This window comes from Rhinatrema bivittatum, chromosome 1, assembly GCF_901001135.1.
Source record: "Rhinatrema bivittatum chromosome 1, aRhiBiv1.1, whole genome shotgun sequence".
NCBI classification, from domain to species: domain Eukaryota; kingdom Metazoa; phylum Chordata; class Amphibia; order Gymnophiona; family Rhinatrematidae; genus Rhinatrema; species Rhinatrema bivittatum.
In genome coordinates this window covers 742,222,068-742,237,540 of record NC_042615.1, presented here as the reverse complement: position 1 = coordinate 742,237,540, position 15,473 = coordinate 742,222,068, and the positions used below count along the sequence as shown (strand labels likewise).

The 15,473-nt window shown below is 41.8% G+C and overlaps 1 protein-coding gene across 1 annotated transcript in view; it reads right to left on the bottom strand.

Moving 5' to 3' along the window:
• Positions 1-15,473, bottom strand: part of OXCT1 (3-oxoacid CoA-transferase 1) — a 570,108-nt gene that overhangs the window by 474,823 nt on the left and 79,812 nt on the right. The window contains exon 4 of the mRNA XM_029578060.1: positions 2,915-3,050. Within this exon, the coding sequence (XP_029433920.1) occupies positions 2,915-3,050 (136 nt within the window). The remainder of the gene's footprint in view (positions 1-2,914; positions 3,051-15,473) is intronic.

The window sequence follows — 15,473 nt, the reverse complement described above, 5'->3', positions numbered from 1 at the left end:
GTCCGAGGCTGATGAAGAACGCCCAGAGACGTGAAGAATATCTATGTCAGAAGCCCCTGAGCCCTCCAATTCGCTTTGGGTGAAGACCATTTATGGGTTTCACAGATACTGGGAGCTTTTCTATGACTGAGTCCTGCGACGCCTTACGCTTTTGCACTGAATGCGCAATTCAATATGGTGGGACTTATCCTTCATCTACAGACACATGTTTCAGAGTTGACTGCGTCGATGCAGAGCCGGTTGACGCCTGCTTCTGATGCTACCCATGATGCGGTCAACACTGTGTGTCGGAAACCTTGCGTCTGTCCATGCCATGCATTGTGCTTCATGTGTCATCTGTGCACCGGTTACCCTGCTTCGACACTGAATCAGTTGATGCACTCAGTGCAGGAATGCTCCCTTTCTCCTGCGCCACGATGCTCGACGCACTAGGGCCTTGTCAGGAATTGTCACTCATGCCCTTAGCTCCCGACTCCTTGGGGTGTTTCACGCCCTGAGTCTTCTTGGAGGATGGCTCCAATGAGGACGCCCATCTGTGATCCTCCGGTCTTCTGGGCTCCCTGCTTGTAGAACAGTATGTGGAGCAGTGAGTGTGGGCATAGGAGCTTGACAAGGCTCCTTCCAACTCCCGGAGCCTGGCTATTTTGGCGGCCCGCTGCAGCTGTGCCTGGGGAGACATCCTGCCACAATCCCAACAGGATGCCTGGTCATGGTCTGGTCCAGAGTATAGGTAGGAATAATTATATCCATCAGTAACGGACATACTTTTTCCACATTGGCAAAATTTGAATCCTGGGGTTTTTGCAGCTATGGTAGCACTGAAAAGTGCTGTCTGGGGTTCACTGAGGTGAAAAGAGAGAAAAGAAAGAAAAAACTCAGAAGAAAAAGCCAGAGAGGCGCAAGAGAGACTCGCAACCGGTAGTTGCGCGGGAAAAGCAAAAACTGAGGCATTGCAGGTAGTCACATGGGAACAGGCCACTCAGGCACACAGAAGCACAGCTCTGAACATTCGAAGAGAGGTTCCCGCCTTGGGCCACCAGGGTACATACCAGACACAGCCTGCTTATCTGTTGGAAAAAGCTTTAGCAACCAGAGGTAAAGAATCCGTTGGAACCTTGAGGGTTTCAAACAGATATTTTTTGAACCCACATTCCACAGGTTAACTATCCATTGAGTGAAAAAATATTGCCTCCAATTTGTATTAAATGTGCTATGTCCCCTAGGTCCTATTACTATCAGAAATGGTCAGTAACCATTCCCTACTTATTTGTGCCACTCCACTCAAGGTTTTATAGACCCTATTTTCTCTCAGTCGTCTCTTCTCCAGACTGAACAGCCCTAACTTGTTTAGCCTTTTCTCATAGAGGAGCTATTCCACCCCCTTTATAATTTTGGTCATCCTTTGTATTTTTTCTAGTTACGCTATATCTTTTCTAAGATAGGTGACCAGAACTGCACACAGTACTCAAGGTGACCAGAACTGCACACAGTACTCAAGGTGTGGTTGCACCATGGATCAATACTGAGGCATTATGGAATCTTCCATATTATTTTCCATGTCTTTCCTAATAACATCTTACATTTTTTTTTTACTTTTTGACCACCGCTGCACACTGAGCTGAGAATTTCAAAAGTATTGTCCACAATGATTCCAAAACCCTTTTCCTGGGTGATAATACCTAAGATGGAACCCAGCATCATGTATCTATAGTTTGAATTATTCTTTTCTATATGCATCACTTTGGTTTTGTCCACATTAAATTTCATCTGACATTTAGACACCCAAGCCCCCGGTCTTGCAAGATCCTCTTGCAATTTCTCACAATTGGCTAATAATTTAACTATTTTAAATAATGTTGTATCATCTGCAAACCTGATCACTTCACTCGTTGCTCCCTTTTCCAGATCATGTATAAATATATTAAAAACAGTTGGTCCCAGTACAGATCCCTGGGGCACTCCACTATTTTCTTTTCTCCATAGAGAGAAATGACTATTCAGTCCTATTCTCTTTTAGCCAATTACCAATCCACAAAAGGACATTGCCTTCTATCTAATGATTGTCTAATTTCTTGAGCTTAATTTCCTGAGTCTCTCTTATCCAACACCTTCTGAAACTCCAAATAGACTACATCAACCAACTCATCCTTATACATGTTTATTAAATTTCTTCAATAGCTTCCAACAGATTTGTAAGGCAAGACTTTCCTTTACTAAATCCATATTGGTTCTTCCCCATTAATCTGTATCCATCTAGATGCCCAGTAATTTTGTTCTTCAGAATAGCTTCCACCACTTTTCCCAGCACCAAAATCAATTTCAATGCTCTGTAGTTTCCGAGGTCATTTATGGAGCCAATTTTTTTAAAAATAGGACATTACGTTGGTCACCTTCTAATCCTTTAGTACTGTAGCTGACTTGAATGAGAAATTAGAGATCACGAGTAATAAGTCTGTAATTTCAGTTTTGAGTTCTTTCAAAACTCTGGGTTCTGATATTTTTTGTGAGTTTTGTTTGATATATTTGTGAGCAATATTGCAGAAATGTTAGTAGAGAAAGTTTTTCTTTGTACAGATGACACTGAGATGTACAACAGAATGGATACTCTCGACAAAGTAAAAAATAAAAATGAGGAGGCAACCTAAGAAAGCTTGAGAAGTGATCAAGTTCTTAGCAACTAACATTAATGCAAAAAAATTTGCAAAAGCCATGTATAAAGCCTAGGGAACAGTACCCCAATGTAAGTGAATTATTTACATGCATGCACTAAACAGGAAAGAGACCTGGCGTGATTATTTCTAATGACAACAGTTGAACAATGTGACAAAGCAGCAACCATAGTCAAAGAAGCATTAGAGTGCATAAGGAGAGTTATAAAAAAAACATTTTTATTCCTAGCATAGCATCTTCTTACCTGTGGAACAAGCTCAACTTCTAGCTCGCCAGCCAGATACTGTCGTTCAAACTCTTCATTTTCTCCAACATACGAAGAGATCATTCGTTTTATCTGCTTAGTTTGAAGCAAGAGCCCAAGTCCAAAATTGACAACACTGCAGAAAAAAAAAATCTTTTACTACATTTGCCACAAAAACTAGATAGGCAATAGATTAGGGTGTACATGTTAAACACAGCTCATGTAGTTTACATAGTCAGTATGAGGTCCATTTTCAGATACCGTGTGGCTCAGCTAGTTAGCCGGATAAACTTATCTGGCTAATTAGCAGGTGCATTCAGCAGCGCAGTCACTGAATATACCCAGCTATCTTTAAAGTTAGCCAGATAAGTTTATCTGGACTAACTTTAGGACAGATTTACGACATGACCAGAGTTAGCCAGATATATTTAGCCAGCTAACTCCGCTTCTCCCTGAAATGCCTCCCGCACACCCCCCAGAATGCCCCCTGACTTATCCAGCTAAATTCTAACCGGATATCTAGTTATCCGGCTAGATAACTAGATATCTAGGCAAAATAAAATTAAAACTAGATAACTAGATATCTGGGGCAAAATAAAATAAAACCTGAAAACTACTTTCATATGGTATATGTCTGCCTAGTGTGTTGGTGTACAGAGTATGAAATACTAAATGGAATCTTAAATATTAAATAGCAGCACTTTTCATCTAAATATGATCACAATATGCTTTATAGTAGCTCAGAAATATTTATTTATTTATATTTAGCCCATGCCTTTTCATTGGTAGCTCAAGGTGATTTGCATTCAGGTACAGGAGCTATTTTCCTGGATCCCAGAGGACTTAATCTAAGAATTGTATTTGCTAAGCCTTTTCCCCTCCATGTTTCTTTAAAAAATAAAGCTTTAGTAAATCAGGCCCTAAGTTTATACCTACACATTCAGCCACCTAAGAGGTGAATGGCCTGACAGCCTATCTCCAGCATTTTATTGCTACCTTCCCCTCCCCACCTCTGCAGTCTACCATATGACTTTACTGAAACATAAAAGGTACAGTTTAAAGTGAAAGCATATGATTAAAATACTGGCAGTTTTATAGCATAAATTGTAAGTCATTTGCAAACTACTATAAAGAAAAATGCATTATTACCGTGCAATCACTAGCCTAATGTGAGTGCAAGCAAAACTGGGTGCTACCTTGTATTGTAAAAAACAATAAAGGATAATCATTACTTTTGAAGGCACTCTTGTCTTAAACCTAATAAGAAGCATGAGATAAATTGCTGACTACCATATCCTTGAAAGCATAAAAACATATTGTAAGAACTGAAGAGAGACCTGATGCAGACCAGCTCTGCCTCCAACATATTCAAAGTAAAACAACAAGGCCTTGAACCATTTTTATAGGTTAGTGAGGATTTTAGATGTACCGTACTTTGGGTGCAGGCAGAAATCTGTAAAAATCAATTTTAATTCTACCATCTACAATAAGCGGAAAAAGGTAACAATTTTTCAAAGTCATTAGTCTGTGTGAAAATGGAATGGAATGCCCTAAGCAATCCAGCTCAACTGAATGGAAATCATTCAAGTTATTCACAGGAACCCGTGACAGAGGTTTTAATCTCTTTTATAAAAAGGTGTGGATGCCTGAAAGAAACAAAAAGACAACATGCTGTACACCCTTTCATTTGAACTAAGCCACATAAATACAGCATGAAGTGTAGAATTTTGCAGCAGTTAGCCCCCAGTTCTAAACACTGCAACCTGCTGATTGCAGAACTGGCAGCAAAAGTTCAGTAGGGGGTCAATGAACCTTACGTATTCTAGGAGTAATATTGACAATGCAAATATTCTTGAAAAGCAAAGAGTGGCACTAAATCTAATGTGAAAAAATGTATGGATGACCCACAGCATCAATCAGCTGCTCCATGCTGCATGTCAGAATACTGTAACGTACTACTTGTAGGCATGTCCCAGATTAGTCATTTCCTTAACACTTGATTAATTCAGGAAACATTTTCTCTTCTCCCCTTTGGGAGCCCACCATCAGTTTTTACAGAAGCACTGTATTATACTCTGGAGAAGAGGCCTAAGCAAGGAAAAAGCAAACTACCAAAGCCACTTTTCTTCTACAAGAGTTCTGCAGTAGAAAAAATGTGGCTTTTGCTTAAGTAAGTCGAAACTGAGAAAACCACAAAGCAAGTATGTGCAGCTCTTCTTGCTCCCTTCATCAGGCCCAAAACCAACAATTGGGTGCCAGAGCACAAACACCAAACCTCCTTGCCCTCGACCTGGGGATATTTGATAATCGAAGGTATCTTAAAATACAAATCACCACTGCTCGTGGGTATTTTTTGTTGCTGGTGTTACAGAAAGGTACTCTATGCACTCTTCTAGACTGAAGGCCCTTCATAAACTGAATTTCTAGACACTTCAGCATAAGTGTCTCCAGAATATCACACCGACTCACCTTCCACTCTTTCAAGAATGCCCCAAATTCTCTAATTGTTCCAATGACTCCGCTGAAGTTCCTTTTCAGTTCAGCAAAGATTCTGATTTTGTCCTCTAGCTGCATCACGGTTCCTTCTAACTATGAAGTTCTTTCCTCTAATTTATCCTCTCTCTTTCTGAAATAGACTTCTGCTGGAAAACCACATCTCTTATTTGTTTTAGTTTCCCTGCAATTCTCTCTCATTAATAGTACTTTTAGGGACTGCAGCTCCCTCATGCTCATAATGAAAGTTTCAATTCAGTTTTCTTGCTAGCAGCCATTTTGTGTGGTGAGGATGGGTCCTATTTTGGATCCTTTAACTTGGTGATGTCATATTGTTTCTCTGTTGCCAGATTTACCCACTGACCAAGAATGTTATCTCATGGGATAAGCATTTGGAAGAGAAAGCAATTTATTTGCAGAATGTACTGACTTTTGCCTTGTTCTACAGAGAGCAGATCTTGCACACATCCATCCGGCAGCAAACAAACAATCTACTGGCACCTCTACCACACATAAGCCTTATTAGACTTATTAGACAAGTGGTGGGCCAGATCATCTTCAAGATAAAGTTGTCATCTGAAATATGATAGAATAAATGCATTGAATATGCTCATACAATGTTTGCTAAAAGTAAAAGCATGAAGCCAAAATGTTTGTCTACAAGCCAGCATCTAAGAAAACCCTTTGAAAGCATTGTTCAACCACCTACAAGCTCTTCTTCTATAGGAACAAACGGCAAAAAAAAACAAAAAAAACGCAATAAGAAAATGACCTATCATTATAATATGCCTTAGCATCAAAAGCATGCAAGGCGTGGAACAGAAATTATTTATCATGGTAACAAAAGTAATACTTTGGGACTGCTGATATATACGATGAAATCTAATATAAGAAGAAGCCTGAAGCAGGACAGCACATCAAGGATAATCATCCCAGCATATTTATTACTTGGTTACCATCATGTTCCTGAAGCATATATAATTACAAAACATTACACTCAAATCTGAAAACATCCAAAATACAGCAATTTATAAAAAAATATTACATCAAAACAATTACAATAATATGCAAACAAAAATAATCAAACTATACAAATTAAAATAATAATCAGTCAAACATAACAAATACAATGAGGTAGATATTCAAAAGATTAGTCCAGCTAACTTTGAGAGTTAATAGGACAAATCATCAGGGTTGAAAGTGCTCTCCCCTTAACTCAGCAGGTAAATTTTGTCCACGTAAATCACTGCATGCAAAACATTTACCTGCACAAAAAAGAGGCAGGACTGGAGGCATTCCCAGCGTGTGGCAAACTTTCTCCAGTCAGGGTCAATATTCAGTGCTGATAAGATAAACAGGCAGACAAGTCTGCCACAGTAAAGGCCTATCCTAAAGTTATCCAGATAAAGTTATCACTCACCAGCTTACTGAATATGGACCTCTATAAATTTACTATAAATCTAGAACAGGCAAAGGAGCAAAAATACATGATCTAAGAGCAAACCTCTAGGGCTCCATCAGGTATGATGAGCAGCATGAGAGTGAGTCCTTGTTGCTGTGAAGTTGACAGAGCCTCACAGGCAAACCTACAAGGTCTACACCAAACAGCTGGCAAACTCGCCCTGAAGCGGTAAAGACTGGAGCTTCACCTCCCGCGCAGGTTTAACCCTTGAGTTCCTATGGCCGGCAAGACTTAGATAGGTCCCTAGGGCAGTGGAGTGAGCAACAGTCCAGAGGCATGCCAGGCTCAGGCCAGGCAGCAGACTGGAGAGAACGGGAACAGGCCAATATCAGGGCAGATGGCAGACAAGTGAAGAGACAGTATCATGCAAGAGGTCAGGTACAGGTGGAAGACAAGCGAAGTCAGATCCAATGCAAAAGGTCAAGTCAATAAAATCACAAAAAGACTTCAATGGACAAATGTGAATTTGTTCATTTACTCTTTCAGATAATACAAGGACTAGGGGGCACTCCATGATGTTAGCAAGTTGCATATTTAAAAACAAATCAGAGAAAATTCTTTTTCACTCAATGCCCAACTAAGCTCTGGAATTCATTGCTAGAGGATGTAGTTAAGGTAGTTAGTCTAGCTGAGTTTTAAAAAGATCTGGATAAATTCCTGGAGGAGAAGTCCATAAACTGCTATTAATCAAGTTGACTTAGGGAATAGCCATTGCTTATTATCTGCATTAGTAGCATGGGATATATTTAAGATTTTGGGTACTTGCCAGGTACTTATAACCTGGATTAGCCACTGTTGTAAACAGAATGATGGGCTTGATGGACCCTTGGACTGACCCAGCATGGCAACTTATGTTCTTATGTCCAGATGGCAGGCAAGCGTAATCAGGTCCAACGGAAAAGGTCAGGTCCAGGAGATTATGCTAAGCACGGACAAAGACACACCGAAGACACTGGATGAGATAGCAGGGCAAGGTAAGGCTGATGAAGCAGGCAATGCTGGACGAGGCAGGTCGGGCAGGGCAAGGCAAGGCTGGAGCACAGGAACGCATGAACAACAGGAACATAGGAGCAACACACATTGCTCTAGGCAGGAGACCCGTTGCTGAGGCAAGGTAATCATGTGGTACCTTTGCTCAAATAGCTGATGGCATCGGGAGGTGCTACTCAGTGTTTCCCGCTGCAAAGCCTATATTATGCACGCACATATGCATGCCAAAGAGAAGATTATGGCCTGGCTGGAATGTCAGTATCAGTGGTGGGCAGGCATCAGGTAGCAGCTGGGATAAGTACGGCAGCTCGTGGGGCAGTCTCGTGAGTCACCTAACGTAACAGTACACCTCCTCCAAAGCCCCTCACCAGCCTTCTAGGCTTGGGTTTCCTGGCAAATCTCCTGTGGAAGTCCCATAATAGTAATGGGGCTTGGAGGTTAGAAGCTGGCTCCCAGGAGTTATTTTTGGGGCTGAAGTTCTTCCAGGAAATTGGATTTGGTCCCTGACTCTCCTGGAATCCAGTATCTCCTCGATTTTGTACTGTATGTCCTCTTCAACTACAATTTTGGTGGGTTAGAGAGATGGTCTGGCTGGCAGGATAACTGGTTTTAGCAAGGATACATGGAAGATGTCATGAATCTGATGAGTTGAGGGTAACTTTAGTTCGTTGGTTATAGGCCCACAAATCTTGGATCAAACTTCAGCAGAGGCATTTTTCAGGCGCATGTTTTTCATACTAAGACATACCAGGTCCCCAGGCTGGACTTGAGGTGCAAGGCTTCGTCTCTTCACCGCCTCTTGACTCTTATACACCAAAACTGGTCCCGGTTCCCATCACCTGCCCCACAGTCGACATAATGGGACGCCAACTCCAGGACCTCTGGCAAAAGATACACTACCTCTTGGAACAATGTGCTGCTGCTGGGGGGGCAAGATGGCTGCCAATTGAGAAGTACGCCGTGAAGCTCCTCCGCAAAATTCCCCTCTTTGTTTTTTTTTCCTTGTTATCGATATGCCCCACACTAAGCGCAAAGCAAGACTACAGGAGAATGTTTCAAGTTCTCCTTTACCTGGGACAGAGCAACCTAAAATTGTAGAGTTTTTCGGCATAACACCAGCTCGAATTCCCTGAGCGATGGCCGCTGTGGAGAGGGACGGCCGGGCAGAGCCCTCTCTACTGGCCGACGAAATCTCTCTAAGCCTGGGAGCACCAGAAACACCATCTCCTCCAAGGATAGAAGTGTCGGCTCCAAGGGGATCCTTGAGCGACGTCCAAGGGACCCTGACGGGGGTTAATATGCGGCAGAAGTTCGTGGAGAGAACAGAAACCCCGAGTGCTCCGACGGCAATGGAGCAGGCTTTAGAAGAAGCCTCTATGAATGAGGGCCTTGGTGTGATCCTTCCTGCACCTGTAAGTGTGGAACAGAGACCACCTCAGAGCATGGCAGGATAACTTCTTGGACGGCTGGAGAAGGAACAAATGCACAGGTTGGCAATTTAAAAATATCTAAACCAGACATTATTACCTTAGAAGCCCTCTGGAAAGCCCTGGTCAATTTGGATTCCTCTATTTCCTCATTAGCTTCACTAGTCTTGGAAACTAATAGTGCCTTGAAACAGAATTCTGCTGAATTGCTGGTTCAAGAAAACAAGATTGAAAAAATTGAATCTCAAACGATAAAAATGGAAAAGGTTCAACATTAGCTTGTTCAGTTTGAGTTAATAAACTCAAAAAAAAGTTAGAGAACATTGAAAATAATCTACGTTCACTAAACTTGAGGATAATAAACTTCCCTATTCTAAAACAACTTTCTCCATTGGAATTGCTTAGGAACTATCTATCTCAGATTTTGAAGATCTCTGAAACCGCTATGCCGGTGATATCTAAGGCCTACATGACATTTAAGCCGTAGATGGGAGAGCCTCAAGAAAATTTAGCTACTGGACCTTCGCTGGATTTATCAGATTTCCTGCAATCATCTCAAGACTTTGAAATTACATACAGAGGGACCCTCTTAGTTAAATTTGCATTCCCTACAGATAGAGATAGTGTTTTGTGTCTCTTTCTTCATAATCATTCTTTGTTGTTCAATGGACAAAAGATCTGGATTTATCTTTGTTGCGTCCGGTCTCAGACAGCTTCAACCTCTGTGCCTCACCTTTCTTCCTGCTCTCTCTGCTAGCCTTGGGAAGATGGCTGCCACCACGTCTTCATGCCGCTCTCTCCAGCGTCCCCGGAACGGCAATGACAAGGCTATCCGCCATGTTTCTCCTGAGGCCCTCCTAGGGTGCGCACGCCACCCACGTCTTTATCCACGTCATGGCAGGAACCTTGGGGGCATCCCCCTCGAGTGACGTCACGCCATCCGGGTATTTAGCCTGCCCTTCGTTTGCTAACAAATCAAGTTAGCAAGGATTGGAATTGCCTCTGGTCTGAGCTACTCTGCCGCTTCCGTGCTGCCGCTGGACGCTCTCTCTGCCCTTTGAGGTTATTCATCTAACCTGGGTACCTACTCCTCAGGGGCCCTTTGCTTTCTTTCAGGTTCCTGTCTGGGATACCAGGTACTCTCTCCTCGAGGGCCTGCTCTCCCTGCCTTGGTGCCTGCAATCCATCTACTTCTGCCTGCTGGAATCTCCATCTATAGCTACCAACTTAGTAAGTAATCTAACCTTTATCTGTCTCATCTACAGCTCAGCACTGGGAACCTGCATCCGGAACTCCTTATACTACCGTGTGCTGCTAACATCGAGGGCCCCTGGACTGCTACTACTGGATCACCTCACTACTGCCACCTCTGGTGGTATCATTCTGCTGTATAATAAAAGACAAATCTTCTGTGTTTGTGCGTCTCGAGTCTAGCCTAGTACTGCGGTTCCTCACGGGGCTCCTCCCTGTGGGAGTGGCCATCACCGCAGTACCCAAGAATCCACTCCAACACCTCAAAACCATAACAATCCCGACTTAACCAGTGTTACCCAAAATCGAAGGAAGAAATTTCTTCTACTGTGTTCTGAAATACATGCCAAAGGGGGTTACTTTCAACTTCGATATCCATGTAAATGTATGGTTAGATACAAAAATGGTAATTATATACTGTTTGAACCTTCTCAACTACGTACATTGTTAGACTCTCCAGAGGTTTAGAACCGGTAAACTAGATAGGATCTGATGATTTTCAATTTTTTCTTTTTACTCTATTCCTTGATTATCTGTTCAATATTGTAACTTCCCCCTCTATTTCTTTTTAATATTTACGGTTGAATGAATATTTTCATAATGTAACTTTATTGTTTCCTTTCTTCTGTCATGTACAACCTATTTCAAATCAAGGTGTTCCTTGTAATAATCTTTGAAATTCATAAAAATAAAATTAAAAAAAATGTGTTGCTGCTTGTTCCAAGAGGTAGCGTGTCTTTTGACAGAGGTCCTGGAGTTGGCGTCCCATTATGTCGACTGTGGGGCAGGTGATGGGAACCGGGACCAATTTTGGTGTATGAGGGTGGTGGCCAAACACCACATAAAAAACTGAGGACCCAGTCAAGCTGCTCACGTGATTATTGCAGCAGAACTCTGCCCACGAGAGTAGCACGCTCCATTGTCCTGATGTTACAAAAGAACATAAGATATGCCATACTGGGTCAGCTCAATGGTCCATCAAGCCCAGTATCCTGTCTCCAATAGTGGCAAAGAAAAATCACAAGTACCTGGCAAGTAGCCAAACATGAAATAAATCGCATGCTACTAATGCCAGCAACAAGCAGAGGCTATCCCATATTGATTAATAGCAGTTTATGGACTTCTTCTCCAGGACCTTATCCTACCCTTTTTTTAAATCCAGCCACACTAGCTGCCTTAACCACATCCTCTGGAAACAAATTCCAGAGCTTAATTGTGCCTTAAGTGAAAAAGAATTTTCTCTGATTTGTTTTAAATGTGCTATTTGATAACTTCATGGTGTACCTCCCAGTCCTTGCATTATCCGAAAGAGTAAATAACCGTTTCACATTTACACGTTCAAGTCCTTTCATGATTTTGTAGACCTCTATCATATCCCCCCTCAGCCGTCTCTTCTCCAGGCTGAACAGCCCTAACCTCTTTAGCCTTTCCTCATAGGGGAGCCATTCCATGACCTCTATTATTTAGGTAAGGCTGGCCAGGTCAGAAAGCCAAAGTGACTCAATAAAGAGGACCCAAGGTACTGAACAGGCTGGGTTAAATAGGATTGAGGCTTAGGCATTGTGTAATCTGTGATGAGGGATCTGGCAAGGAAGCGAGCAAGTTTCACAGAGGACCCCTGGTGGAGGGAAGTCTGCACAGTAGGCTGAACCTTGGCACAGAAAGACTGCACCACAGTGACAAATACAAAGGCTATTGGTCTTGAGCAACGAACCCTGAACCAGGGAATACAAGGTTCAGGTCCTACTCAGTTACCTTGGGAAAATTACCTCTCCTTCTAGAACAAGAAAAGCAAAAATAACAGTGGCCATATGGCCTTTTTCAGCCGTTATGTTTCTATGGCTACCTTGGTGGCTTCAGCTGCAATGCTATCCATTGGAATGCAAAGAATTGGGAGCCAACCAGGGCTGGGGATGCTGCAGGGCTGTAAATGCAATGGCTGGGCTAGGTAGAAGCTTATAAAATAGGGGGGGAACCTGGGTAGTTGTGAATGAAAGTTCATGGTGGCATTACCTAATAGAGGTTACTTCCAATTGAGCTGAAAGACCAAGGGAGCAGGAGGAAACTAGCAGGTGAAAAAAATAATTTAAAAGAAAACTAGTAAAAACCAAACACCCTAAAAATATAAGCAGAAAAATAGAGCAAAATAATCTAGAAAAAGAGAATAGGACAAAAAAAAAAAAAGGCACATCAAAAGGAAAAATATTTTCCTCAGGCCAATTTTAAAATATTTTCACACTCAAGTAGTGCTGGCTGAAATGTGATAGTGCATGTTAACTATGGTGCTAGGCAGAAGATTAACTTATAATCATTCTTTCCATAACGCATTCAGCTACTGAACAGCAAATGAACTAAAAATATCCTCATTCCTGACAGTCATCAAAATCTAAATAAAAAGTCATACTATGCAGAGCATGTGGTAATGTAATCTTTCTAGGAATATTTATTCAAATCCCAGTAATTGGGCTGGATAGACGCACATACCCGGGATATGAATAAAGAGAGACCTTTACCTGAAAGTCCAAGTCAGCTGACACGAGATTTTGCAAAATACTTCAAACACTTTGAAATCATAAACTTTTTCTATGGACATGAATTTTATAAATCTCCTGTTCATCAAACTACCTGGAACATTACACACCACTAAATCAAATACTACTTTTCTAAGGGGTCTATAAATTAGAGAACTGGCTAGATAACACTATATTCTAGGTCTAAAATTAAAGTCCAATGTACATAGATGATAATATGCAGTGGCCACATTAAACAGAATATGGCCATTGTATGGCTGCTGCATTCTCCATTGTTCCCTGCAGCCTGAGTTAATGGGTTTTAGCAGGCTTTGAGAAACAAAACTGGCTACAGTCCTCTGGAAAAAAAAAATGCAATAGAGCCTCAAGTTCAGGCTTCATATTCTTTCCAAAAATCCCTTTCATTTATGGTATTAAGAGCTCCAAGCCCATCTCCAAGGTGACACCCCCCCACCCCCAGGCTTTTGCAATAATTTCATTGGCAAAACGAAAGCAGTGTCTGAATCAGCAGGGCAGCAAAATCAAAATGACACTGACAACATCACACTCTGACCTACAACATGCAACAGACGCTGCCAGAAGTGCAGCCAAGATACTACGGACTCCCAGTGTGACAGGAGGGTGAGGTATGAGAATCCTGCAATCACTTATATAGCAGACTGATTTTGGAACCAGCATATGTTTAGGAATGTGTACACATTTCAATCCAAATAGAAAAACTTGAATAATGAGTTAATTTTCAGTTTGGTTCAGATCAACCAAACAGTGGGCTTGGTTCCTAAAAAATCTGAATCATTTTTGGCTCATTCATTTCAGCCCCAAAGTCTATGGGGAAGGAAAGCAATGCATTTTTTGCACTCAGAACCAGACAGAGCAGAGCTAGTTGGGGATAGGATAAGAAAGGAACAGGACCAATCATATTTGAGCACTTTTTCTTCCAGCCTATGTCAACTTGCATTTTTTTTAGGTGACTTTGAGCAGTCACCATTTTGTTCTCATTCATTCCTCTGTTGGATTTCAGAGAGAAGGCAGAGATTCTAAGCTTACTGTTTCAAACTTCAGAGTTAAAGAAAAGCTTATAAAAACTATTTAGATTAATTTACAGGTGCAAGCAACAAGTGTTGCTAGAGACACTCACTGTCACTGTTACTAACTATGGTCGGGTTGCTACCTAGTATTAGGAAAAAGTCTGTAATCTCTGAGAGAGGGTTACAATGTGTAACATTCGCCAAGCTTCCAGACTTAAAAATGCTCATTTCAGGAAGGGACTCACCAAGCGTCACCTCAGGAGTTCAAGCGGTGCATCAAAATTTTCTGTCTTCTCCTATTTATTTCTTCTTCTTTTTTTCCACCACAAGCAATCCCCACAGTAGGGAGATGCATGTCCTGGCATGTACTGGCAGGCTGATATCAAGGCAGGGCTATATGCCGGTGACTTCAGCTTTACTCCATCTCCATCTGCTGGTAGAGGTGCATAACCCACTCTCGTGGATTGGCCTGAGTGCAGAGGAATGCATATTTCTTGCAGCATGTGCATTGCATATATTAGAGGCTGCCTCCTGCTTTCTGTGAAAGAGATACAGTATGACTGTGTATTAATTCTTGTTTATGAGACTGTTACATTGATTGACTTCTTTTGTAACAGTCCATAGTCATTTGGCAAGCATCATCAGTTTACTCACTGTGCTCTGTTTGTGACAAAAATGACTGGTCTACTGTCTATGTCCACACTACAATGTACAAGCATTATAACATGTTACTGGCATCAAGAGGCAATCATGGCAATGGTAGAGGAAGAGAGAAAAGACAATTCTCCAGAGAGACCTCTGGCCAGCACAAACTGCAGTGGTGATGAGAGGCGTAGGATGAAGACCAGGAGCCCTCCACCCAAGTTCAGAAGGGATTTTTCTTTAAAGAAGGGAAAACTAGATGGAGTTGCAGGGTTGACTGAGAAGCTGAAACAGCAGCCACCTACTCCTATCTCTCCTGTTGGTATAATGCAAGGGCAGAAGTGGTATATTCAATGGAGGGTAGCAACAGCAGTGGCAGATGACTAAGAGAGCATCAGCAAAACAAGACCAGCACGCCCTGTTCCATTCTGACTAGCATCTGCAGCAGATCTTTGCAAAACCTACCGATTCAAATGATGGGCAAGTCACTTTACCCTTCATTGCCTCAGGTATAAAACAGATTTGAAGTGCCAAAAAGTGAAATATAAATCAGATAAATAAATAAAAATCATATGAGGGATTTGAATAATTAGAGGAATGGGACATTGAAAATCTAGTAGCTGAGGAGGATTTGCAGATCCTAGTTACACTTACTAACATGATATGTGATGCCCAGCAGCAAACGGCGAAGCTACAGTGACTGAAAGCAGTCTTGCCATTGCTAAGATCATCCCC